Source organism: Pezoporus flaviventris, unplaced genomic scaffold (assembly GCF_033815535.1).
Source record: "Pezoporus flaviventris isolate CSIRO_AGI_PZ_B2104156 unplaced genomic scaffold, CSIRO_AGI_Pfla_v1 ptg000006l, whole genome shotgun sequence".
In the NCBI taxonomy this organism is placed as follows: Eukaryota; Metazoa; Chordata; class Aves; order Psittaciformes; family Psittacidae; genus Pezoporus; species Pezoporus flaviventris.
In genome coordinates, this window is record NW_026892554.1 from 3,027,673 (window position 1) to 3,053,205 (window position 25,533).

Consider the following 25,533-nt stretch of genomic DNA (forward strand, 5'->3'; position numbering starts at 1 on the left):
GCCTTGTCTAGTGGGAGGTGTCCCTGCCCGTGACAGGGGTTGGAACTGGATGAGCTTTAAGGTCTCTTCCAACCCAATCCAGTTTGGGATTCTGTGATTCTCTGATAAGCATGGGCTGCAGGGATGCAGGGAGCCAGCCTGCCTCACCTGCATGGCTCTGCAGCCTGCTGCTGCATCATGTCCTGCTTTGCAAGTTTTTGGTCCTGTTTTTCTCTTCCCACAGGTACACGCTGCTTCCCAAGGGAGTCCTCCAGATTACAGGACTGAGGGCAGAAGACAGTGGGATTTTTCACTGTGTTGCTACCAATATTGCTAATGTGAAGTTCAGCCGGGAGGCCAGGCTCACTGTGTCAGGTGAGTGCCAGTAAAAGCTGTACTGACTTCTGCTCTTCTGGACCAGTACAGTTTAAGAGAGTTTCAGACTAATAGCACTGAGAAGTGTTCCTCTCTCCAGCCATGATATCTTCCTTCTTCTGGATTGTTGTTAGTTCCTGCCAGATCAGCCCATTTGATAGCAGATAAATGTGTCTCTTTGCCTGTAAATCACTGCCAGTTTCTGGGTAGCAGGAGAAGGGTGAGAAAATGAGCTACAGCAGCTTTACATTAAATAAATTCTTTTGGAAATGTGGAATATTCATCATTTCCTTATGAGACCTGCCCACTCTGGAAGTAATTGCAGCACACAGGGTGATCAATTATTTATCTAATGGGGAATTATATTGTGTAGGCTGTTAGCAGTGTATTGTGACCAAAGCAGGCTAACCTTTCATTGGAAGATGAGAAGGAGAAGACCTGAGCAACCCAGGCTGAATTTTGACTTGGTTCTCCATCCATCTCCATCTGAAGTTCGTGCCTGAAGCAGGTTTTCACTTCTGAAAGCTTGAGCTGAGGAAGTCACAGTGCCTTATGGTCTCCTCTCCAAAATAATGGCCAAAACCACTGTTTGGTTTCACTCTGCCAGAGGTGGGATGTGATGAAGCTATAAGGGCAAACCAGAGCAACCCATATCCACACTTTGCATGTGCTCAAGTCTGGCCTGCTGGTGAATGCACACAAAATGTCATGTGGAAGGGGTGACCTTGGGCACAGATAAGCAAGGATTAAGGTGCAAACACTACCATGTTTCCATACCCACTGACCTGCCCATTTACTGTCCACTGTTAGCTGTCTGTGTGGGACCCAAGCTGATCTCTTGGAGCCCCTTCAAGCAATAACTCCTCATCCAGTTTCTAAAGCTGGTGTTAGATTGTCACCTTGTAGTTATACGTTCTTCCTTTGTCAGTGGTTTTTATTTGAAACACTGTTAGCTTCACAAGTCTCTCTTGATGTTTCAGTAGCTGCTCCTAGCATGAAGGAAGTGGGAAGTATTAAGTCAAATCATACAGCCCAAGCAGCCAGGAGTGAATGACACCTTTGTGCTCTCTTAGAGAGATACCCTTGATATGTTCAACCTCCTTGTATGAAAACAGGATAGCTTGCTTGTCCTGGACTTCAGACATCTGTGGGTTACCTTCAGAGAAGATGAGTGCCAAAGAAGTAGACACCAAAGGGTCTTTCTCCCTGGGCTGTGATTCTCCTGTCCATCAGATACACATAATTGCTGGTACGCAGTGGCTGGAGGCTTCCCAGCATACACTCATATCTCACAGCCTGCCTTCACCCTCCAAAATGACTGCCTGGCCAGTGGTTTGGAGTAAGAGACTAAACACTTGTACCAAGTGTCAGATTAGCCTCTGCCAGCTGTAAAAAGGCAGCATGTGTGAAATAGGGTGAAGCTGAGGAAAGAGGGATGCTGTGTATGTCAACTCTGATGGGGAAAGAAAGCAGGGTAACTGGTTCTGAAAGACCTGGGAGGTTTTTGGTGCTTGTTGCTAATCTGTTTTCTTGATCTATGTGAGCAGTAGCCCATGTAGAGAGAAGAAAGAACAGTAAATTATCAACGTGGGGAAGTTCTTTGTGTCAGTTTATTGGTCTGAGTTATTATTCCTCACAGGGCAGAAAGTGCTCGTTGTTCTCATCTGCCCATCCCTCATTTCACATGGATATTTTCCAGGTTTCCTGTCTGTGAAACATTTGTGGTTTTCCTCTTTCCTTAAAGCAGTCGTATGATGAATATGGGCGCCATGTCTAAGTGTCTGTTGAAGGGCTTGGACTGTGCTTCAGTGCCTGCATGTCAGCAGGGCTGCTGTAATGGGATGTTTGCATGCTCTCAGCCCATGGAAAACCCATCGCACTTGGTTAAGCCTCAGTGAAGGTTTATGCTCTGTGGTGTTTGCTAAGAGCACACAAATATCTGTTAGAGCAGGCCAGCAGGTATGTGCTAGCATATTAAGTGTAGACTTTGGCACACCAATAGAGGCTACGGTGTGCTGCAGGCATTGCTTCAGTGGTGTGGGTGTTGTGTCAGTAAATACTGAACTAATGTGAGTGCTGTTGTGCACATGTCATTAGGTATGATGGGTTAAGTGGTAATCTTGCAGATCTTTCCATCACCTCCCTTTCATGCAGAGGGGTAAAGGGAATGGTGCTTTCTGCTCTTCATCGGGGCAGGAGGGCTCCCTCGCTTCTTAACAGCAATTTCAGCCATTGCTTCACCCACAGAGAGGCACCAAGTCTGCCTTGTGCGGGCTTCTGAGCCCTGGCTGGGGAAGGAGGAGGGAGAGGATGGAGGTGGACTCTGAGAGCCTGTGTCCTGCAGGGACTAGAGAGGAAGAGGAGGGTGACTGCCCATGGGGGATGAAGGCGCCTGCTTGCAGCACTGTCCTTCCTCTCCCGGCAGCAGTGGAGGGGCTGCCGGCAGCAAACAGCACGGTTGTGTCTTCCAGGCCTCCTGATTGATTATTTTCAAGTGCCTGCTTAGCGGAGCGGCTCCCGAGGGGCCGCTGCCTCCCTGCGCTGACACCTTCCCCGCACGAGCCGCGCCTCTCTCTGCTGCTGTCCCTTTGATCAAGATCTAACAGCCGGTGCCGGCACCGCTCCCGTCCCTGCTAGAGTGCCTGTCACTGCTGACGGGGCCGGGGACCTCCCCATCCTCACCGCAGCCGCTGCTGGTGGAGCCCCTGGGGACCACGTGCATCATTAGAGCCTTTTTCCCTTTCAAACTAAATCCCCCCCGCGTTGCCCTGAACCCTGCTGTGCCCCAGCAGCACACGAGTCCTTCGTGCTGTCACCCCTTCCTTCCTGACCCTGCATCAAAGAGTTTCTCTGGTTGGAGAGGAAAACCTCCTTCTCCCCAGTGGTTGGGCATGGTCAGCCCCTTTGCATGGTGCTGTGTCTGGTGGCCACATCGCTGCTGGGTCACCGTCCCTTCTGGCCCTGGAGCTGGCACTGCCGTGGCCATTGGGATCGGCAGTGTTGGAAATGCTGCTTCCAGAGCTGGACAGGGTTTAACCAAACACCCAAAGACCTGCATGCCTCTTTCAGACTCAGAATATAAATCAGAGTGTGCTTTTTTACATATTTGGGGGTGAAAATAGTGTTTTCTAAATTCTGCTTTGGTCTCAGCTCCCATTTACTGACATTCTCAGGTGACCTTGGACAATTCATTTCATTTCTGTGTGTTTTGAAATATTGAAATCGCTCTGTAATGCGATGATAATATCGTCTTATTCTAAGCGTGAACATTTAGTATTGTGATTTAGAACAATAAATCTACATGGGGTTTAAAGGCACGCTGAGGTACTGAGGGGGAAGGTATTGTTTTTCAGCTCTCTTGGGGTTAACCAGCCGGTCATATGAATTTATTGTGCATTCTGGTCCTCATAAAAAAATCTGCATTTTATGGCTTGCAGTGAAATGCATTTAGTGAGAGCCTCAGCTCCTAAGTCACACTGACACGGTGATTTTTCTTGGATTTTGCCCATTTAGACACAACCTCACAGTCATTCTATAGCTCCCATTTAGCCCCCGTAAGGAGCAGTTAACAAGCGAGCCCCTCTGATCTGTGCTAGCCCTTGGACCACTGTGAAATCCCCTCAGTAACACCCCAGCTTCAGCCCTTGAGCTGCTGGGAAAGGGTAACACTAAAAAGGGCAGGAAGAAAGGACATTTCATCTTGGAGAGAAGCCTTTGCAGGTAGTTTTTGGTGGATCACTCCTCTTTAACAAGGGTTTTAGACATTGGGAAGTCCATGTTCAGAGTCAGCGTGGGATGGCCCCAGCACAAAGCCCAACTCATGGTGTTGATGAGCTCCCCAGCCCTCCCTGTGCCCCTCTCCTGCTCGGGGGCAGACGACCAGCCCAAGTGTTTCTCTCTGCAGGTGCACAGAGCATTTTTGCCAGCAGCAGCTGTCAGATTGTTGAAATTCCTTAAACACTGCTTGATCTCGGCATGTCTGGAGTGTAACCCAGATCTCAGTGGAAATAGGGAGAAACTAATGCAGAGATGGTCGGTGTTCATGTTTGCTAATGGGGAGCTGAGAGCATCTCCTTTTTTCCCTCCTGCCAGCAAATGGGAGGGAAGGCTGAAGGGATCTTTGGCTTAGGGACAGTCAGGGTGGATGTGAGGAAGAAATTCTTTACAATGAGGATGGTAAAATACCGGAGCAGATTTCTCAGAGAGGTGCTGGATGCACCATTCCTGGAGACATTCAAGGCCAGGCTGGATGTGGTTCTGGGCAGCCTGGTCTAGTTGAAGATGTCCCTGCTTATTGCAGGGGGGGTGGACTAGATGAGCTTTGAAGGTCCATTCAAACCCAAAACTCTTCTATGATAAGGCACTTTTTAGGATCTCAGGAGATGCAGTTTCAGCTGTGGTATACCTGGCACAGGAGGATGGTTTTGTCTTGTGGGCCCCTCCTGCCTGGTGAAATGTGGTTTCTTTTGCTTGTCCTGTGCCTGCCTCGTCTCCAGAGTTCTTGTGGTAGGGCTTTATTGTATTATGGGTCTGTGCATCGTCTTGTACAGTGGGTTCCATTCTTGGTTGCTGCCACTTGGTGCTACTGTAGCACAAATAAACGATTAGTGATCGCATCCTGAGCAATGATTGTATCACGATTACAGCAGAGCAAGGGGATGCATCCTCTCCCTGTACCCAATTACACCACAGTGGGCCAGTTCAGGGCTGCTGTAAAGGCAGGGCAGTGACCACTCTGTGAGCTGCAGTTATGAGAGGAGTTTCCTTGAGTTTCCTCTCAAAAAGATCCTCACTGGGAGTCAGGGACTGGCACCTCCATCACTCTGTGTCCCAGGAAAGGGGTTTTGGAGCAAAGGATCCCAGCAGCAAGAGAGGATATGATCAGAGAGGCAGATTTAAGCATTGTGGACTGCATGGATTATTTTATGCCTTGAGATGCTGAAAGGTAAAGCAACTCCTTCCTTTATTTGCATTCCTACAAATGTCCTGCAGCTTGTGTCCTCCCTGTATGCCATGTTTTTCCTGCTCATCTGCTCTCTAGTTCACAGCATGGTTCCTTCTTTATTCTGCCTATGTATGTGTGTTAACAGGGCTGCTTGTGGCTCGGTCTGTTGGCTGGGGGGGGGTTGTCCCCAGGAATATCAGCACACTTGAAACATTTCAGTGGCACTGTCATGCAGGCGTTGTGCTCCTTTTGTTTCTTGTACCCCTCAGATTTAGTGAGGATTACACCAGCCGCATCATTTGTACTTAGAGAATGCACAAAGCCTTCAGTGTTTCCATTAAACAGGAGAGAATCAGATGCCTTTTAACAATGATGCTGTCCTTGCAGGCTCCCACTCCACCGTCTACAAGGACCCCATGATACTGGTTGGCCCGGAGAACCTCACACTGACGGTGCACCAGACCGCGGTGCTGGAGTGCATTGCAACTGGCAACCCCCGGCCCATCGTCTCCTGGAGCCGCCTAGGTAAGCCCAAGGAGACTGGGATTTCCTCTTCCCTGTTATCCTATGGGAAATAGGTAGGTGTCACTGACTATTTTATGCAACAGGTGATTTCACCCTTAGCCTTTCTATGGAAGTTAATTGTAGGCTTGAAGTGCTTTCTATCCTCATGTCTACACTTTGTTTTTCCTCTCTGCCAAGATCCTGTTTTCTCCTCTTAGCAGAGTGGGTTGGTTAAACCTGTTGATGTTGCATGAAAGGTGATACTTTTATCTCTTCTCGACTGACAGCATCTTCTTCAGCTGCATCAGAAACATCACCACTGTTGGCCTAGAGAAGCAAAGCACACACAGACATATCCTTCATGTAAAACAGACTTGAAAGAAACTTGCTGCCTCATCAGGGAGTTTGAAAAATGAGGGGACAAGGTGCTTAAAGTAGCATGTCTGAAGCTGTAGAAAACCCCAGTGCTTGCTGCTGGGTTCCATGATGTTATTTTAGTCAGCATGGAAACCAGAGGCAGTGTCTGATGGCATCATACAAGCGAGGAAGAGCAAAGTGCTGTGTTTCAGTCCAAAAGCAAGGGTTCTTGTAGTTTCTAACTTTGTGATAGTACCTTGGAAACTATTTTGCTCAGAGTGACATTTCCATTACCCTACAGAAATCTGAGCAAAGAGCTGATGGCTTTTATTTTATCTTCTGGAGCTTGTGCACACTTTGGGGTCGGTTCAGTTAGGATTTCCCAAGCCCCTGTGGTCCATGAGGTCATGTCATTTTTGGGATGCTAATGTCCCTGAGTCCTCCATTGTGGTTGTGAAGCACAAACAGGGGTAATCCTGTCTCCTGCTGCTGTGCTGTGGCTCTCCAAGGCTCAAGGTCCAGCTCATGGGAAGAGCACCTTCCCACTCCAGAGCTGTCCATCAGGGGATAAAGACACGTATCCAGCATCCATTGCACTATTTTTCCGTGCTTGCCCTCTTGCTTGCTCCTCTGGTGGCTTGTAAAACCAGCTTGTGTCTGCCACTAACTGGGTATTTTTACTCCCGAGCCGTAACAGTCAGATTGATGCTGGTTTAAAAATTCCCTGTGTCTGTTGTATCAGTGGTTTGGATCTCTTGGACACAGGGCAGCTCTATGTTAATGCTCAACTATAATAAACTACTTTATAGTTGCCTTTAATTATAAGTGTTTATTACCTTCTTCGAAACACTTGTCTCTATAGAGCAGTGTAATAATGAAGATGCAAGAGCTTCTTGTGATATCTGGATGGTCTGAGCTCAGCATTGCCTTCCACCAAATATAAACGCCCTCTCCATGATGCTTTGTAGCACAGCAGCTGAATTAGAGCTACTGAGTAAGAAAGAGATCCCGTTGTTTTCCCTTCCCTTAAGCAGGAATGTTTCCTGTCCAAAGCATCACAAGATCTTGTTTAGTATTGCACCGATCCTGACAGCAATGTGGCTGTAGAGGCTCTCTGATGAGTGGCTGGGTTTGTCATCTCTTCATAGCCATTTCAGAAGCTCTTTCATGTCTCTGGGCCTGTGTGATCAGGAGGAGGGAGAGGGGTTTACACTGGACAAGGACATCCCCTGAGTGTCTGTCATCTGTACATGTGGCTTCCTCCGGTGTGAAGGTCTTCTTCCTGCAGTTGCTCCTACAGAGCTGGTTTAGCTTAAATAACCACTGAATTTATTCAACTTAGGAACCAAAATACTTCGAATCCACTCCCAGAAATAAAAAAATCCATGGGCACAAAGTCTTAGCCATGATTTAGCAATGGCCTGACTTGATCTACACAAAACCTAAAGTCAGTTATATGTGAACATCTTTCTTGCCTGGTCAAAATAAAGAAGAGATGCGGCATGGCCACTGTGGCAGGTCCTTGTCCAGGGCATGCTGCTGGTTCAGAGTGCCTCTCTGAACCCCCTTGCTCACACTTTTGACATTGTGGCATTTCTTCTATCAGAAAGGACTAAAAGAACCCTTCTGCTTTCACAGCATTCTGGTGCAGGGCAAAGCAAGCCATAAACAACATTTGCACTTTCTGCTTTGGCTTTGCTGAAGCCTGGCTGGTTTTCAGTGGGAAAGGCACCTATATTTTGCTTGAAGGAAACCATTCAAATTCTAGGCCAGTTTTTGAGTGTCACCCAATCAATTTTGAATGTAATTTCCTTGGGAATATGTTGTAGCCCCGACCACAAACAGAATTCCTGTGTCTCGCCGTGCATGAAATGTCAACATTCATTAGAGAGCAGGCTCTGAGAGAAATGTAAAATCATTAAGGGTTTGTTCAGGAAAGATAGGGCTTTTCCTTTTGAGAGCTACACACTTCAGGCTTGGACCTGTATGTGTGCACAAATGAATATCCTGGGCACTTACTGCAAAGCCTTTTGAATGAATGACGATTTTAATGTATCCTTACCCTTTAACTGACAGGCCACTGAGCTGGCCTCCATAAAAGGTACCAAGGCAGAATAATAAACTATTTAGAGAGATAGAGAAAAGTGAGGCGAGAAAGAAAAGACAGTGATTATCTGATAGCGTTATACAGAAGTTGTCAGAAAGGGTCACACAATGGGAAGGAAATTACTAAAGAGGGAGCCATTCAAGAAGTAAACTATACAACAATTGTAGGAGCCAATTAATTGGTAACTTATTGGACACAGAAGCTTGTAATAGATGGCTGACTGGTTGACAGGAGCGCCGTTGCTGTAAGTGTTTAGAAATAATAGAGTAAATTTCACCACTTCACACACTGAATAGTCAACTGTTGCAATGTACTCTAAATATGCTAATCCACAGTGCCCAGTGTCCGCTGGAGCAGGAGACCCATGTGTCTAAAAAGTGGAAGGCTACTATGGCACAATACAAAGAATTCACAAAAGACCTAAATGATCAACATTAGAAAGTTGTTACTTTCTTTCTACTTGCTGCTTACAAAAGAAAGGCGTTGGTGTTGTTGCATATTCATATCGCCTGGCACGTTTTAACGGGTCTCTGTAATTGGTGCTGCTGTGCCAATCACTCCCTTAGCGGGAGAATGGACTCCAGAAAGCATCCCATACACCTTGGAAAAATAAATAATGCAGCTCCCAAACCACAGGCCTCTTTCATCCAGCCTCCCCCCCCAAGAAGGGAGCCCGGAAGCCTCTTTTGTCCCTAGACAGAGCATCTTTAGGGAGCATCTCCCACTTGGAGAATGATCTCCTTTATTAATCAGTTGTTTTCTGCTCTTTGCAACCAGTTGAACCTCTCTCCTGCCCTCATCAGCTGAGGATCGATAGAGTGAATCTGTCAAACATTTGTACCCACACTGGCTTGTTTTCAGCCCTCAAATGTTCCGCTTTTGACTTCATAAAATGAAGCAGAAGGTCATGTTAAATGAGCAGCAGTTTCCAGCATGCGTGGGTCCTGAGAGCTTCAGGAACTGAGCAACAGTGCTTTTGCAGTCCCTTCAGATCTTCCCCATAGAGAGATGACTCGGTGATGGCAAGTGGTGCCAGGAAGGTAGGGTTTCAGGGTTCGAATCCCTTGACCAAGCCACTCCTCAGGCTTCCGTGTGAGGGAAACAGGGTTAAAATAAATAGCAACCTTTGCAAAGCCCCTCTGCACAGCACTCCTGCAAAGTGCTGAGCTTTCCGGATGCAAGGAATTTCTTGTGTAAAAACTCTGTGTTATTGATGTGTGTTGCCAGCGTTACACACCTGGGCTTGCTATTAGCTGAAGACCTTCTAACTGATCACAGGATGGTTTGGGTTGAGTGAGGTACAGTAGAGTAAGTAGAGTGGGGCAGGCTGGGAAAGGAGAGATACTTCTCTTAGAAGCCCTTTCAGCACTCTTGGAAGGAGCTGAGTAAGAGGCATATGGGGTGATCTGGCAGTGATCTTTGCTGGCTGTTAGAGGTGACCACACTGAATCAGTGGCAGATCCCTCGAGGTTTCTGAGCTTGGAGAGCTTTGTTCTTCAGGGAAGTGGAAGATGTTTGACTGGCAGGAGATGTATCTTCAGAGCACCACACCTCTAATTGGTAACTGGGGCTAGAGAGATAACTAAGGAGGTATCAGTGCCGGTATTTGGGCTCTGTGGAGTGCCTGCTGCAGGCTGGGTCTTTGCATGTTTAAATTATGTAGCACGTTATAAATAATACACTAAAACTACTGACATTCAAGTCACATTTCTGTGGTATTTCTTAAGGCAAGGATGTGAGGGAGCATCCGGGTATGGCCACTTTGCATCTTTCCCTGATCCCACCCATCTCAAGAGAGAGAGATTTGATTTTTACACGTAAATATGGACTTCCAAAAGGTCTAATTTAAAAGACGAAATCAACTTCAATTTGAATTTAATTCAGACCTCTTTACACTTCAGATGATGTTTGAAGGGAATGGTTCCTTGTTATTGCTCATTAAATGTGGGACAGGTCATGTTTTACTGTCCTTTTTATGACTGAGCCATTTACTGCTGCAGTGGCTTGGCCAGTTATGTGATCATTTAATCATTTAATGACATTGTTTTTCTCTCTCTAAAAGACCCAAGCATTTCTCTTTGCAATGCAAATAATGAAGTGGTCTGGCATTCCCTGCCTAATGAAGCAAGGAAACCTTGAAGTTTAAAAATTTCCTGGAAAACAGTGTGTAGGGAGCATGGCAGGAGATGTGTTTGGGAAGTGCTTTGTAGCTTTCAGCCCATGTTTTACTGGTGTTTCCTAGCAGGGTGCTGCTGTTAATCTGAAATGGGATCCCTCACTTCTATGGGTTTGCAAGGCAGGGGAGCTCTCTACAGGGGTGGCTTCTGTGAGAAGTCCCATCCCTGGCAGTGTTCAAAGCCAGGTTGGACAGGGCTTGGAGCAACCTGCTCTAGTGAAAGGTATCCATTCCCGTGGCAGGGGTTGGAACTGGATGAGCTTTAAGGTCCCTTCCAACCCAGAGTTGCTTCTCCCATTCTGTAGGTTCTTCAAACTCCTTGATCAAAGGGAAGAGAAGAACTGAATTCCTGTTTTCCAACTGATGAAAGTGTGCTCCCCTTTACTGCTCCTCAGTAAAAGTACCCCCCTGCCCTGCCCCTCTGCTCAGACACCCTGACACACGCTAGCACTGATTTAGAGCTGCCTTTGTCAGGAGTGTCTTAAAACACAAATCAATGAAGCAATAAAAAGCAATAGCCTGATACTAATGAAACACATTGTAATTAGAGTTGGCTGGGAATTTTCCAGTAAAAAATAGGCTTTGTTGGGACAAGGTGAATTCCCTGATACTGAACTATTTCACATTCAACACTTCTGTTTTGAAGACCTTGTGCTGGAGCCCAGGCGTGGTTATTTGGAAACACTGGTCCTCTCCTTCCCAGAGCATCTCTGTTGGAAACAGGCTGTTGACCTGGTTGCATCCCTGGGCAATCTAATACAAGAACCCAGGCAGTAGCTTAGAGAGGCTGGTATGATTTAACTTGGTTTAACCGCTTTAGTGAACAGTGTTCTTCGCCTTAAGCTGAGCACCTGGCTGAAAGCTTTCACGTTTCCTGTGCTGGTACCTTGGGTTTGGGCAAACATGTAAGTGAGGATCCTGGTTTTCTCCTGAAGACAGTTCTGCCAAGTGTCAGCTACAACCCATTGACTTTACTTGGCAAACCCCAGTAACGGAGCATGGTACCATTCCATTTGTGTGGAGAGCCTCACACAAAGGTCCAGCACGTGACTGTTATCCTTTTCCTCTTCTTTCAGACGGCCGCCCCATCGGCGTGGAGGGGATCCAGGTGCTGGGCACAGGAAATCTCATGATCTCAGACCTCACCGTGCAGCATTCCGGCATCTACGTGTGCGCTGCGAACAAACCCGGCACGCGGGTGCGAAGGACCGCGCAGGGCAGCCTCGTTGTACAAGGTGAGCAAACCTGGGGCTTGCAGAGGAGGGATGCTCACACTGGTGGGTAGCAACCAGGTGTCATTCAGCTGAGGCCTCAGCTGCATGGGTGCAATGGCTTTCCATCCCATCACAGGCATTTATTCGGCATAGCACACCCGTTATCGTACTTGTACGTCTCAGCAGAAAGCTCAGACTGACTTAATCAGCCAATGTCATCACTCACCCTTGCGTGGTCCTTAATAATATGGGGGCACAGGCACTGGTCTCATATTGGATATCTTGGAATGCTAGATATCACTCATGCAATGATATCCAGGAGTACATATCACGAGGACGAGGCCTTGGGTGATATGGTTTAGTGTGAGGTGTCCCTGCCCATGGCAGGGGGGTTGGAACTTGATGATCTTAAGGTCCTTTCCAACCCTAACTATTCTGTGATTCTATAAAGTGTTGCTCTCCAACTGAAATGGCACCAGTAAGTCTAAAACTATTTCCAAAAAGTCAGTGAGACTGTTTCCTTTAGCAGTTGACACTGTTTGAGCCCCTTGCCATGACACGAGTAAAGCATCCCTTGGACGCCATCCCCAAGACATGCAGGTTGCTCCTCTTCCTCACAGCAACTGTCCTGAGATACCACTTGTATAGGATGGGTCAGCCCAGAGTAGAGATCAGCACTCAAGAAACCAAACAAATCCACTCCACATGCTCTGTGGACCAGTCTCCATGGTGAGGGGAGCCAGGCAAGTATTTCAGAAGGCAAACCCAGCTGGCAGCATGCTCTGAATGGCAGTAATCCGCCCTGATTACAGGCACTCACCTCCTCTTCATGCTAGCCCACTTAAAGCATCTCGTGCTCTCATCAGTTCACTCATTAACTATTGACTGATGATATCCTGAATCTAAAATTACACACCTCCTGCCGGAGTGAACTAATTGAACCTTTCATGCTGGTGATGGGGAAAGTGCCCTGCTCCAGCCCTGATGCTCACCTGACAGGTCCCAGGAGTCACTGGCATTGCAGTGCTCATGCAGCACCCGTGGGTCCTGGGTGCTGGCTTCCTTCTTCCCTTTGCCATGGGAGCATCAAGGAACAGTGCAGAGAGTGCTCCTATAGGGCTGCTCATGCCTCTTGAGTCCCAGGTGCCGATCAGACATGAGGGGAGGTGAAAGCTCAATGTTTCTTTTGCTGCTGGATTTCTGGGTGAGCAATGCAACAAGGGGGACTCCCAGCTGGCTGGGGGTGGGCAGACCTGAGGGTGTTATTAAGCAACACCAGCCCAGGCATTAAGAACCTCGCTGTACTGATGCAAACCCTTTAGAGCTGCTGCAGAAGAGCTCTGCATGTGGCAGAGAGCTACTAAACCCAAATGCTGAGCTGATGTCCAGGAGGCAGGCAGGCAGAACCAAAAGAAATTACTTGGAAAATGTATGAAGTCATAAAAATATAATTATTGAATACTGTTGACTGCTTCTGTTAGCAATTGGATGAGAGGGGAAAAGGTAGCACGACTTCTCATTGCTGCAGATGGGCAGCTTTTAGTCTCGTTGGTGATTTAAACACCAGCTCCTGAGCAGCTGGTCTACTGCTGGAGTTCGTCTGGGGTAGAATTACTGTGGATTTTCACTGGGGAATCAAGGTGAGAGTTTGTCCCTGAAATGGTCCTCGCAGGGCCATTGGAGCCCAGCCCTGCTGGGGAAGGGGGATTCTCCTGTGTTCAGCAGGAGTGTGCATCCCTGGTGTAGCCCTTAGACATGAGCTGCAGCATCCAGGACCCCATCCTGTGTTGCCCATCCGTAAAATGCTCTGTTCTTCAGGGGGTTGTTGTGCCCCACGGAAGCTGGCCAGACCCTGGCCAGGCAGCTGAGCTCATCCCAGCTTTGCTCACCCTCCTTTTGGAAGCAGTTTTTCCTTCCTCTGAATCTCATTCTGGCTGAATTTTCCAGCTGAGAGGTACAAATGATTGCTGTTAGGTTTGTCTGGGAAGAAAACAGCAATAATGACTGACATGGGAGACTGTGGGTTTTATCTTTGTCAAGATGTCAGCGATGCAAATTACATCCGTAAGGGGAATAAAAGCAAAGAGCGGGCTATCAAAAGCCTGGTTGGAGAGGAAGTTAGCACAGGGCTAGGACAATACAGCGTCCTCAAAGCACGCCAGGCCAGGTACTTGCCGCCTTTATGCAGAGGCCCTTGAAGTGCCTGAAGGCACAAATTAACTTACCCCCTCATCTTTTGAAGGAGGCACGTTTTATAGGTGGGAAACAGGGGGAGAAAGGGCCGTGTTTCCTGTTGTAAGGCAAGGAGTTAGCGGGAGGCTGGGACCAGAGACCACGTCCTCCCTCCTGCTGCCAGCGGTGGTCTTGTCCCCATCAGAGCAGCCACCTGGGCAGTGGTGCCCTGGCACAGGGCTCTGCTCTTGCTCTGGCATTAACGTCCTTTCCCATTGCAAGCTCTCCTTCAGATCATCTAACACCATCTTATTATCTTCCTGGGAATTCCTCCTCCCTTCAGAGGAGAAGGCGTCAATCCCCCGCTCCCTCCCTCCCTCCCTGCCCTCCCCTGGCCATTTAGGCTCCTTTGATCTCTTTTGTAAGGTTCTCACACAAGAAAGTTTCCATTTTCTCTTCAGATCCCGGCGCAGGCATTTGAATATTGCTTTGTGCCGGGCTGCGAATCAAAGTCCCACGGGGGGAGTTGTTGAAGGGCCGAATATAGGGCCGGCTGGAGCGGAGGGTGTGCGTGCGTGTGGTGCCGGGGAAGAGCAGGCTTCGGTGGCAAGGCAAGAAAAATATATCAAAGCGCTTTCCCTCTACCTCCTGTGCAATCTTTTGTGCTTTATTATGTGTTTGGTGTCATAACAAACTGATGGGCTGTGAATGGCCAGATGGTCACCAGTGTTCTCCACTCCACGCTTCATTTCCTCCTGAAAGCTATGCAGAAAAATGAGATCCCATCTCATAAATGAGTGCCCATCTTAAGGATGTGGTTTTGAAGGCTCTGCTGACAATGACTGCCTTGTTCGTCCTGCTTTCTTGCTGGCAGAACCGGGCACTGCTCCTTGGTCCAACAGATCCGGCCACCGCTGTGTTTCCTGATGTTTCTTCCATCGTTCCTGCTCGCTGGCATTGCAAGCCTTGGCCGCGGGGTTGCATTCAGCCACGGATGTAGTGCAGTTGCAGTGGTTTAGGCTTGGCTCTGTGGTACTTGGTTTGTGCTTGAGTTTAAATTCATGCTGCAAAACTGGCTTCAGTATGTGCTGCGTGGGTCAGTGTGTGCTTGCCAGGTTGAGAAGCTCACGATACACATTGAAGGCTGACGGACAGCCTCCGCAACAGCTTCCTTGAGTAGTTTCTGCCTGTTTCCCAGGGGACACGGCCACAGATCCCATCTTTGGCCCTAGCAATCCCACCAGCCAGACAGCTTAGCTATTTAAGTTACTCAAGCATCTGGGCATTCTTTGTAGTCAATAGAAAGAAGCCAAGCAGGCAGCAGTTCTTTGTCTTAAATCTCCTGTCACCTGATGCTGTGCTTGACTGACTTCTCCATTGACCTGTCTTCTCCTTTATAACCTTATTGTTGGTTTCAGTAGCCTAATTTATGGAGTTTTGTTGTTTCCATGTTATTCTTCCTCCTCCTCAGCCCAGCCTCCCTCCCTTACCCTGTCACTCTGGCTACTGGAGAATTAATAATACTGAGATGCAAGGGGCAAGGATTCCTCTGGCACCACTGCATCGTCTGTCAGTGCTCCTGGATCCTTAGGACAGCCTTTCCCAGTGAGTGCCAGGCAAAAACTCACAGCAAGGGCAGCGAAGCTCCCTGTTATCCTGGGGGACACGCTAGTGGCTGGTCACTGCTGAGATGAAATGTCTCTAAAGAGATGGAGCCCATCTGGGTCTCCCGTTACCACCCGCTGTTACAGCACATCTTCATGCTATCACAGTTTGCTGAGCACAGTAGAAGCTATCGAAGCACTTGGTTGATGATTCTGGGGGTGGTATTAAGTGTTATTGCTTTTTGATACCAATGTCACGCCTTTAAATATTCATTGAAACTGCACGATTCTATCCCTCCCATTAAATCCTGAATAATCAACTCTGGTTTCTTCATACTTCACAAGCCAGGGCTAGATCCTGCCCGCTCCTCCTTGCCAGGTTTGAATTCTCTGCTCTTAACAGTGATCTTCATTAAGATCTTCATTAAGATCTCCATGCAGGGCTGAGATATGCTTCCCCTCGCCACCTGTGATGGCCTTTTAGCATGTAGTATGGAAGGGGAGAGGCCTTCAGGCTGCTGCGCCTCCGTGCAGGGCGAGATGAGCAGTGACAGGATGCTCTGTTAATTATGGATGAGGAGGGGGATGGAGGCTTGACTGAAGGCAGGGCTTTGCTTCTGCTCCTTCCCTGCTAACCCAGGGCCAGAGGTGGCAAACTCTCGATTCCTGTTGGAATCATTTGAAAAGGGCAGAGAGAGGAGCTGGGAGGAAGAGAGCAGATGTTCTGCTGTCCTGGAAAGGAACCATTCATCCCAGACCATGAACCAGCAGCTGCCACAAGGGACCCTGCCTGGGGATGCTGGTATGAGCACTGTAGCACAGGGGTCCAGTGCAGCACAGGGGCATCTCCTTGCAGCAGTGTCTGTCCCCATGTTAAGACTCCAGTGGCATCCAGACCATGTACTTTCTCTGATGCTTTCTGAAGCTGGTGATGAGAAGGAGGAGCCTTTCCTTGGGTTTCTGCTGCAGCCTGGGCTCTTTTGCACTACAGCTCCTCCTGCACCAAAAGGAGTAAGGTGAGACCTGAACAGGACCGAGCAATGCCTGGAGAAAGCCAGGAGGAGCAGGAACAGCGAAAGGACATCTCTTGTGTTGCAGTGAGGGATGCCACCGAGCAGGCCCAGCTCTGCACAGCAGAGCTGGGACCCATTTGACGGAGTGGGTACCTGCTCCCTGGAGAGTTTAAGCAAGTTAAACAGGAGCCGGGGTTTGATCTGGTTGTGTTTAGTGAGACAGCAAAGAGGAGGGATGGTGGCAGGGAGCAGGGATCGGGGGGACCCAAGGGGCCATGGTCCTGAATAGCATCACTGGCGCCAGGCCAGTGGCCGCAGCTGCACCTCCGTCACCCCGAGTCACATGCGACACCGCTCCCATTGCTCCCTCTTGACAGGGGCTAATAAGGGAGGATAAGGAGAGAGGGCGATTCCAGAAGGGTTACACCGGATGCTTCTTTCCCTGTTTAAACTTTGCTTCTGCTGGAGCAAACGATTTGAGGTTTTGGGGAGGCAAAGAGCCAAGCAGCAGGATCTTTAATGGAGCTGCAGGAGGAGCTGGAAGGTGGCTGTGCCCTTCCTTGGCATCATGGGTTTGCACCTGCGAGTAGTGCGGGTGCAACTCGTGAGCCCAGATGAAAGCAGGGAGGTGCACAGCCACTTGCAAAGTAATTGCTGCTGCAAAACTGCGCCAGCACAAAGCGGGGGGCAGGAGGTTAAGGAAGTCTTGAAAATCAAGTCTCTGCTGCTCTCACTGTATGCCACAAAGGGACCGTTCACTGCAGGGAAGAGGGGCTCTTCCCCCTGTTTATCCACACTTGCAACTCCAGTTGAACCTATCCTGAATTTTGTTTCAGTTTGTAAGTCTAGAGTGGGAAAAAAAGTAGGAGGGAAATAAAAGGACAAGGGATGGTTTGGCACGTGGGGGAGTTTAGCAGGAGGTTCTGGACATACGTGTCCATGGTTGCTGAGATCAGGTTCATCAGTAGACCTGAGCGCTGACAGAAGTGGCCTGACAATAAACTGCTGGCGGACACCCCCCACCACTAATGTGAGTCTGACCTGCCACGTTCTGCTTCCCTTTGAGTATTAAAAAGGGAAGAGGGGCTCCTTTGAGGCTCTTCAGTGAGTTTCTGTGTCTTTCTGCTTGCAGGACTTACAACATGCATGACTTCGCTCTTAGCACCTTTCGCTGTGGTTTGACCTTGTTGCAGCAATAGTGATGCTCTTCCCTTGCATGCAAACAGCTGGGAAGAGCTTTATCGCCCTATAGTGCTGCAGCAAACCCTGAGGGGATTTTTGGCCACAAACCATAATGCTCTGCTCTCGGGTAGCTGCTCCTGCCTGCAGCCTGGCTGCTCCTCAACACATTTTACTAGACCATTTTGCTCCCTTCTCCCATCCCTGGTGGCCAACCCCATGCTTGGGGAATGCCAGGGAGTGGCACGGAGCGTGTCTCCCTGGATAATCTTGCTTGTGTTGGAAAAGTTTAACACCAGCCATCCATTATGTGACCCCAGTCAGTGAATTCATTACGGGCCTGTGCCTTTCTCTGTTTGTCTTCATTGTGGCTGCTGCCGGTTCCACCTGATTTTAGGTTTCAGCAGCAACGTGGAGTGTATTTATCACTTTGCCCTTTGAAGCGTAACTGCTTGAATAAACTCACGTATTTGGCAGTGTCTTTCAGGCCCTGATACGCTGGTTTATTCTGATAAATGATTTTAAATCTACTTTGAGCTGCTGGAAGAGGGGAAATCACTTGTTGTTTAAAAATGTTATTGCTAAAGGTGAAGATACTTGGTTATGAGGTGAGCAGCAGTGATAGGCATGGTGGAGGCTTCTGCCAGGCTTGGCAGGACCTTAAGGGTTCCAGGCTGCAGATCTGGGGCTAAGAATGCTCCTCAGTCTATTGCTACCAGAGTAGTCTGCAGCAAATCTGTTTACCGGGGTAAGAACAAGCTGCCAGACTGCTCCATGCACATCCGTATGTTTCTCTCCATTTGCAAGCAGTTTGCTAATGCTGTACAGGTCCTTGGCTCTCCATACAGTGCTGAGCTGACCTTCAGATGCCTTCTGTGAAGCCATGACTGCCAGGATGAGCAACCAAAATGCAGTGTTATCTGCTGCCTATGCTGTGGGCTGCCCAAGCATCCCATGTTCTCAGGCAGACAAGTCTTATTGATGGGGTTTCTCTTTGTACCAGGATAAAGTGGGACCATCTTGACTCTTCTCACCCTCCTTCTCCTTCCTCCTTCCAGCCCCTGCAGAGTTTGTGCAGCATCCCCAGTCCATTTCCAGGCCTGTGGGGACTACTGCCATCTTCACGTGTGTGGCCCAAGGGGAACCCCCACCCCAGATCACTTGGCTGAGGAATGGGCAGATCCTGGAGACCAGTGACCACATTAAGCTGAAGAATAACAACAGGTAAGTCCTCGTGCACTGGCTGCTGTGTGGGGTGGAGCATCAAACTGGAGTTACCGTGCATGGAGGACTGACATCACCTACCTGATGGTCCAGAAGTAGCTGTCTCTGCAGGTCTAATTGTTGAGTCAAGAGGCAGTTAGCTCACACAGCCTTCAGCTCTTGTGCAGGCAGCAGATTCGAGGCAGGTGTGTGCAGTAGTTCATTTTGAAGTGGTCAGTGAAGGCTGGCAGAGGGCAGTGGGGTGTGCAGCACATCCTGGGGAGGTGTGCAAGCCCTGCTTTCAATGTGGACTTAACTGTGCTTGAGGCTGAGATGGGCATGAATGATTCGGAGAGACTGCACCCTTGCTGCCTGAGTGCCTGCAGAGGGAGTGCTTTAGAGCCAGCTAGGCTTCAGCAGGTGAGGTGGGTTGCTGTCACACATCCCTGGGGCTGATGCAATGCTCCCTCACCCTGCTTCTGAGGAAGGCTACGTTAGAAGATGTTATTTTGAACTATCTGGACTCCAGGGAAATGGGGAGTGGGAGAGTTGTTGCTTTCTTCCTGCGTTAGCAAGGAGCTAATGTGAAGGTGGTAATGTTCAGAATCAGGTATGTGGATTCAACTTGGGCTTCGATACACTAAAACACTGCTTCAGTCCTACCGGCTGCACTTTGTAGGCTTATATTTCAGTGCTTTGTGCTTTACTGTGCCAGGAATCAGCATTAGACTTTGACTGGTGATGCAGGAACTCAGTAGAAGTGTCCTGGTCATTTTTTGGGTATTCCTGGAAGGACCAATTGTTGTCCCTGGACTTGGCAGGGACCACACTTACTCCAGAGTGGAGGATCCACGCTTTAACCCCTGAACAGTGACCTGCCTGGGTGTGCAAATGTAAATACATTTGGAATAATACTTGCATGGAAGCTGACTTTCACTAAAGTTCAGCCTTTTATCTCACCAGGGGAGAGTGTTTTCTCTGAGTGCTAAATAACTGCATTTTCATGTGACGGGAGGGGGATGTTTGTGCTGAGGAACTGATGCGGTGGGATGCACTTAGTGTGAAAATTACAACTTGATGACATAGTTTCTATGGAAATAGTGTGGAACAATATCCTGAAAAATAATAGCACCTGTGTTGTAAAGCTAAGTTATCGGTAGAGATTTGTACTCTCTGGCATCATTTATAGATAGCTGCTATGTGTATTAGCAGATGTGTCTCATGAATGCAACTACCCAACCTTGCCGGAGGGTCTGGACCTTCAGTTTAGACTGTTGGGGAATGCTCCGCAGGCACCATGGCTTGTTCCCCAAGGAACAAGAGTTCATTGTTCCAAGTTCCTATGTAATATGGCTTTTTGTTTTGAGGTTTAAGGCTTTTTAAAGCTTTGCTGTGTGAGGGATGGGAGGTTGTGTGTTTCAAGAAGAATAAGGTGTGAGTTGTAATAAAATCTTCTTGATCAATGTAGCTTTTCTCCAAGCCGGAAGTTTTTGGAGCTTCAGGAAGCTTAGTGTGTGCACATACAGATGCCATACAATCCAGGCTAGTTCCTTGCATGGGTTTCCAATATGAACAGAGCAGAAATGGAAGGAGGGATATTAATGCATCCCCTTTTATTGACTGGAAAACAGAGCCAGAAGTGTCCGAAGGCTTTACAAGGAGTCACTGAATCCATGAATTCACACTGGATTCAGCTCTGTCTCACCCAGATGTGTTGCCTGTGAAACCATTCCTCCTCACTGTTTGAGTAAGGTAGAGGTTGTGTCTGTAGTCATGGTCTTGTCCTCTGGCCAGGTCCCTGTGCCTGGAGCTACACATGCTTATGAACTGCAGCTTGGTGAACCTCGCCGTCATCGTTTTCTGATGGGAATCATTTAACACAATCCCATGTCAGCCTTCTCCCCTGAGAGCTCAACGATCACATTCCACTGCATCTGGCAGAGGCTGAGGGAGCTCAACCAGTCGCTGGTGCTCAGCTGACACATGGCATCTTCTCAAACGATAGTAACCCGATTGTAAAGCTGAGCCCTAAGGCCATCGTACTTGTCAATGTTGAACTTTTGGCTTCTTTTGCACTAGTCTTGGTCGACTCTGACCCCCAACTTCAGGCAAGTAGCCAAGCCTGGTGGTTTCCAACGCTGTCAGTCTGGAAAATGCCCTCACTGGTACAGCGGGGCTTGGTACTCCATGACTTGGAGGCAACAGATTGGATACTGGGGTTTTTTCAGAGCTTCTTCAAGTTGTCCTTTGTTTTCTTCTCGTGGGCATGACCAGGTGCTGTAACCCGCTTAGTTCCAGGCAGAATCAGTCTGTGATTATGCCTTGGATTTATCAGTCTATTGCACTTGGAAAATACTTGTCTGTGTAAAGATGGATCTTGAATCTGCTGGTAATGGAGCTACTAAACTGCACTGTGAGCTTTTTTATTAGATTACATGGTTTCCTACGAAATTCATTTGGATTAAAACTCTGCTTAATATGGCAGTAAAGGTCTGAATGCCCCCACTGGGATTTTTAGGGAAAAAAGTGTAAATCATCCCAAATCATAGCATGTGCTAAATGGCTGCAGAACGTATCCTTATGAGCAACTTTGTTCTTGTAAACGAACACAGCTAGAATTGAGGTCCAGACCTGCAGAACATGCTGCATTCAAGATGCTGCTCTGCTCCTGCAAGCTTGAGGCATCTCTCCCGTGGGCAGTAGTGTGCCTGCACACACGCACAGCCGATGGGATGATCTGTCCATCAGAATGTTGCTTCGCAAAGTTGTGAAGGGCCCTGTGGCATCTGCATCACCCCACTCCATCTCTCGTATGCAAACCCGAGGAGAGCAAACCCTCAAGGTCAGAAGCCCGTGATCAGTGAGATGGGACAGCAGCTTCAGGGCTGGATTCGCTGCAGATTGGATGTGGCTGCTGGTACAACATCAGGCAGTCACTTGCTAAGCAGCTTCCAGCCTCTCAGCACAGTGAAATGAGCCTCACAGGCTGTGTCTGATAAACACCTCTTCCCTCGCCGTCCCTCAGGTATGAATTCTCATCACCTGACGTGTTGCTGTGTTTCTGGGCACATTAGCATGAAAGATCAGCCTTGTGCTCTGCCCTCTCCGAAGGTGGTTGTTATGTTTGGAAAATGCCAGCTGTGTGGGAACAAAATACCCAATCGATGATTAGCAAAAATCAAAAGCAGTTCTGGGATAGCGGATAATTGTTAATGAAAAATGCATGAAGGCTCCAGCGTAGGGAATTGTGGGCTTTTCCATTAAAAGCTGTGAATAAAAATCACTGAAGGAGCTGACGCTGGGGCTGCCTTGTTATGCAGTCCCTGGGTTGGGGATGGAGCTGATTGCTGTCAGGGTGATGCTGCACTGAGCCGTGCTCTCGGATGGAGAAGCCGATGGGGCCTTTTTGACTCTAGTGGAACCATCCCCGTGTCCAGCAGCCATAGGGTTTGTCCCTCTCTGTTGGTCAGAGATACCGTTTTGCTTGTAGTCCTGGGGTGATTTGTGCCAATCATCATCCAAATGCCCAAGAGATGTAATGGGCATTTCCAGCAAAATTCCCACCCGGCGTCACCAGCCCATCCCAAAAGCAGGGGTGTATCACTACAGGAGGAAGGGGAAGGGTTTTTTTTTGTGTAAAATCATGCTTTCTGGGTTACTGCTCCAAAATGTACAAGGAAGCATGAAATATTAGCTGCATTACTGCTCTGAAAGGTTTATTGCTTTTCTTCCTTTGACCCAACTGGGTTCAGGGGGGTAATTTTCAGCCTAGAAGTATATCACGCTATGGGGTTGATATTGCCGTAATAGCAAGGAACAAAGGCCAACATCTTCAGAGAAGGCAGGCTCTAAATATTGATTTTCCAAGGAGATTTTATTTACAAAATGGTAATTAAGGGACTTCATTTATTCCAGTGGAAAAAGGCTTCGTTAGGACCTGGGCTCAGGTGGCATTTGCTCTTCTCTGTGACCTTCCCTTATGAAGTGTCTCCTTTGTAAGTTCTTCCTTGCTTGAGCTTGTTTTAGTGCTGTGGGAAAGACTCACTTGCAGGGCCACACAGCCCTTTTGGTACCGAACGCAGGGAGACCAGAGCCTGTCATTCACAAGGTGGCTTTTTGCTATAAACCCCATGTTTTAGTTGGGTATGGAGAGATGCAAATGTGTTTGGACATCCCTTCATGGTGCACACCCCCACACACTCATGAATTTGCAGGGATTTGGACACCTTAAGGCAGGACAAGCAAGCCTGCAGGTTATTCATGCAGTGAGTTTGAAGACCGTTGGTGATTATGGGAAGGGTACCGTGTAGCAAATCACATTTCAGTTCCCAGAAGCATGACAAATAAGTGTGGGGAAGACCGGGATGTGAAGCAGCTGCTCCTGATTTAAGAGTAATTTATGGGTTTCAGTTTGTTTGGAAGACACGTGGAAATGGCCTTGCAAGGAGGGTCTCTGCATGAGCACCCAAAGCCCTGCCAAACAGCAGGGCATCAGCATGATCCCAGCTTCCCGGCACTGAGCAGGGATCCCGTGCTGGGATCACGCAGCCGTATCCCACACAAGGGATCTGCAGCAGCCCTGGAGCAGCCGATGGTAACGGGCATCAGTCTCTCCTCATGTGGCTGTGGTTGTTTTGCTGCCAAGGTGCCTGTGTGATTTTTCCCTGTGTGCTGCTCCACTGAGCTGCTCTTGTAGTGTACCACCAGTGTTCGGTGTGCAGTTGGATGGTGGAGCTGAGCCAGCTCCTGCTTGTCCTCAGCACAGTGCCTGAGCAGTGGTGAGTTCCTGTGGGGAACACAGCACACATGTCATGTCAAGACAGTGCAAACCCAGGTGTCGTGAAGCCAGCAAAGAAGGGTCAGTGTTTCAGGAGGAGATGGTGCCACTGCTATGCCTCCTGTAGCAGAAGTGATGCCGTTTACAACATCCCATTTATAGAAGACACGCTGTGCAGCCAAATCCCCATCCTGCTGGACTCTGTCCCCTCCCAGGGATGTGGGAAGTAGCAGCATCTCTAATCAGCTTTGCAGGCTGAGAGTCTGCTTACCCTTGCATCCCTATGGCCCCACTGGGACTAGTAGCATCCCCTCAGAAACTGTGCTTTGGTGAGTCTGTAACTGCAGAATCAGGCTGGGTCCAGGCAGTTCATTCGGCAGAGTGTGATATGACATAACCCATAACAAATGGAGGCAGAGCAGGGCACGGGGATGGGGCACCTGAGTGTGGTGCTGCTGGTTTTCTGTAGCTGCTGGCACCGAGGATGCTCTCCCTGCTAGCCACAGCCTCCTCTCTGCATTCATTTCATCACACTCCCCCTTTTGTGCGCCCTTGCACACGCATGCTGATATCCTCCCAGATGGGCCCCTCTTCTTTGTGCTGCTGAATCGATGAAGAGGCTTCCTTCAGTTCTCAGACTTTTCCAGAGGAGCCTTTGGAAAGCCGATCTCCGGTCACCGGCCTGGACCCCTGACCCGAGCCCGATCAGTCATCCTGCCTGCCTGTGTACTGGGAAGACAGCTTGGGAATACCACAGCTTTTGAGCACCAGAGGCCTCTCATCTGAGCTCAGCCGGGTGTGAATCTGCAGCGGCTCCTCTCCCCACTGCCATCAATGCCTGTCAGGGCATTGTGCGGAGATGTGATGGAGCCCTCGGCTCACGGAGCGGCTTTGGTGACCAGCAGAAACCCTTCTGGCATCTCGCCTCGCCTGACGTGCTCATGGCGCTGCCAGTCTGGCACTCGGGGAAAGTTTTCCAGCAGCAGATGTCCCAGAGTGACAGATTTTTTTCCCCTGTTGATGGGAAGAAATGAAAGGACACTGCATATTTCAGATGGTTGATGCGCAGAGACGCCCCGCGCCTCCTCGCACAGCAACTGCGTTTTCCTTTTGTTGGAGCTTCCTTACAGAAAGGAAGACAAAAAGCAGCAAAACCTGGGAAAGCTGCTGGGCCAAACGCTGACCTTGCTGTGCTGCGTCCCGGGGGTGATGCAGTGGGTGAAGGCAGGAAGGATTTGGCAGTGGTTAGGATGGAAATGGATGCACAGCAGAGGTATCAGCTGGGATGATGCTGGGTTCCTGTAACTCACTGCCAGCTCCTGCCCTCCTCATCGCAGCCACCAGCATGCTTCAGAGTTCATGTGGGGCTTACAGGGAGCTCAGCAGCTTCCTTTAGGGGTCTGCCCGTGGGTGTTAGAGGCACTGACAGAGACAAGAGAGAGAAAACCCTTACTCTCATTCCTCTGGGGTTTAGGTGCTGGGCATTCTGCTCACCAACTTCTCCACACTTGGTTTTTCTGACTCATCCAGGCGTAGCCAAAATGCATTGCCCCCATTGCCTGCGCATCATTCCAAGTAACATGGGCCCCAGGTGGTGGGTGGCTGAGGCTCTTCTTGCACAGTACAGCCAAACACAGCCGTGTAAATCTCCATGAAAATCAACTTCTCAAAGCCCAAGGCAAGTTCCCAGCTTCCTGCCACGGCCTCTTTGTGGGGATGTGTTTTATTTCTTACTATCTCCTGACTCACTGTCCATGACAGTGTTATCGGTCACCCTGGGACCTCTGCAGGGGGGCAATTGAGATGGCTGAGGTTCTGCCCAGCTCTAGCTCCCAGTGGCCGAGTGCTGTCCTGCTCCAGGACTGCTGGCATCCAGCGCATCATATGTGTTCCATGAGAGGAGCTTTGCTCACCCCACAATCCTGCCA

General features: G+C 48.9%; 1 protein-coding gene across 1 annotated transcript in view; it reads left to right on the top strand.

The window, feature by feature from the left end:
• The window catches only part of IGDCC3 (immunoglobulin superfamily DCC subclass member 3), a 99,338-nt gene that overhangs the window by 59,267 nt on the left and 14,538 nt on the right, over positions 1-25,533 (top strand). The window contains exons 4-7 of the mRNA XM_061446615.1: positions 224-354; positions 5,687-5,824; positions 11,520-11,678; positions 18,684-18,849. Coding sequence (XP_061302599.1) covers positions 224-354; positions 5,687-5,824; positions 11,520-11,678; positions 18,684-18,849 — 594 coding nt within the window. The remainder of the gene's footprint in view (positions 1-223; positions 355-5,686; positions 5,825-11,519; positions 11,679-18,683; positions 18,850-25,533) is intronic.